This window comes from Hippocampus comes, unplaced genomic scaffold, assembly GCF_001891065.2.
Source record: "Hippocampus comes isolate QL1 unplaced genomic scaffold, H_comes_QL1_v1.1 C16868284, whole genome shotgun sequence".
NCBI lineage: Eukaryota > Metazoa > Chordata > Actinopteri > Syngnathiformes > Syngnathidae > Hippocampus > Hippocampus comes.
In genome coordinates, this window is record NW_017840346.1 from 1 (window position 1) to 1,051 (window position 1,051).

At 43.4% G+C, this 1,051-nt stretch overlaps 1 protein-coding gene across 1 annotated transcript; it reads right to left on the minus strand.

Moving 5' to 3' along the window:
* Positions 1–17: 17 nt before the first annotated feature.
* On the minus strand, positions 18–895 carry LOC109509359 (E3 ubiquitin-protein ligase UBR1-like). The gene is made up of 5 exons (XM_019859221.1): positions 780–895; positions 644–700; positions 493–570; positions 245–415; positions 18–161 (listed from the first exon to the last, which is right to left on the minus strand). Exons 1-5 carry the CDS (start codon positions 869–871, stop codon positions 56–58), a joined length of 504 nt encoding a protein of 167 aa, XP_019714780.1. The 5' UTR covers positions 872–895; the 3' UTR covers positions 18–55.
* Positions 896–1,051: the final 156 nt, after the last annotated feature.

A 1,051-nucleotide genomic window follows, 5' to 3' on the forward strand; every position in this document is an offset into this window, starting at 1 on the left:
TATTCTTAACATTATTATTATTATGACAGCAAACACAAGAACCAAATAGAGATTCTTACCCGAGATGAGGATCAGTCTCGCCATAGTCATCCAAATAAGGAGCGGGATATGTGCTTCCTCTGGTCTTACTGGCCATCAGTACAATTTCACACTCTCTTATCCTGACAGGAGGTAGAAATGATATTACACGACAAAATTGTGGGTACATTGAAGGAACAATTAATATTTGGGTCTTGAAACTCACCTGAGGAACATGCCCACTCCTGCACCACAGGTGGCGGCATGTGCGGTGCAGGCGCCCACATCTTCTCCATTCAGCTGACTGAAGCAGCAGGAGCTCTGAGAGCACAGCATGGCGCCACAGAATAGGCACAAAGTGGGATGTTTCCTTTCGTCATCTGCGGACTTGGGACACCTGAGGGCAAGCACACAAGATTGAGTCCTCGAAAGCCAAAAATTTCCTTTGGAATGAAGGAAGTGTGCTGCACATACTGAAAATGGCTGGCTTGATTGAGCAGAGCGCTATAGTCCTCTGGGAGGTCGATCAGTTGATTTCTTCTCCTTGGGTATCTGTTCAACAAGAACTTGCTGACTGAATAGGAAGTTTCTAACGTGGCTCAAAGTTAAAAAGCAAATAAATTACCTGACTGTTTGAGTTATGCCTTTCAGATGTTTGGTTATTGCTGGGCTGCTGCACCACCTTAAAGCAAAAAAAAAAAAAGTTTATTTCATCATTTATGTTGACAGACAAAACATGATTGCAAAAATTAAACACCCACCTATGCAGCAGTGGTGCCACAGTGTCTTTGTGCTCCTGGAAAAGTTGGAACACATTCGAAGGCAGTGCCAAGTAACTGCAGACTGCCTCCATTTGACCTTGACGGGAAACTGCAACAGAAAATGTCAGCTTGGATGCTTCAATATACTGCAAGATCAAGTTAGATATAGGGGGTCCTCAGTTTTCAAAGGTCCAGACATACGTAAGAATACTTAAGACTTTTTTGTTTACACTGCAGCTCAATTCCGATTTCTTTGCCCATATGCGACAGGT

Coding starts and splice junctions, on each gene's coding strand:
- LOC109509359 (XM_019859221.1), bottom strand. CDS start 871: ATGGAGGCAGTCTGCAGTTACTTGGCACTGCCTTCGAATGTGTTCCAA. Junction 571..643: donor GGCATAACTCAAACAGTCAG/GTAATTTATTTG, acceptor CTTGTTGAACAG/ATACCCAAGGAGAAGAAATC. Junction 416..492: donor AATCAAGCCAGCCATTTTCA/GTATGTGCAGCA, acceptor GCTTGCCCTCAG/GTGTCCCAAGTCCGCAGATG.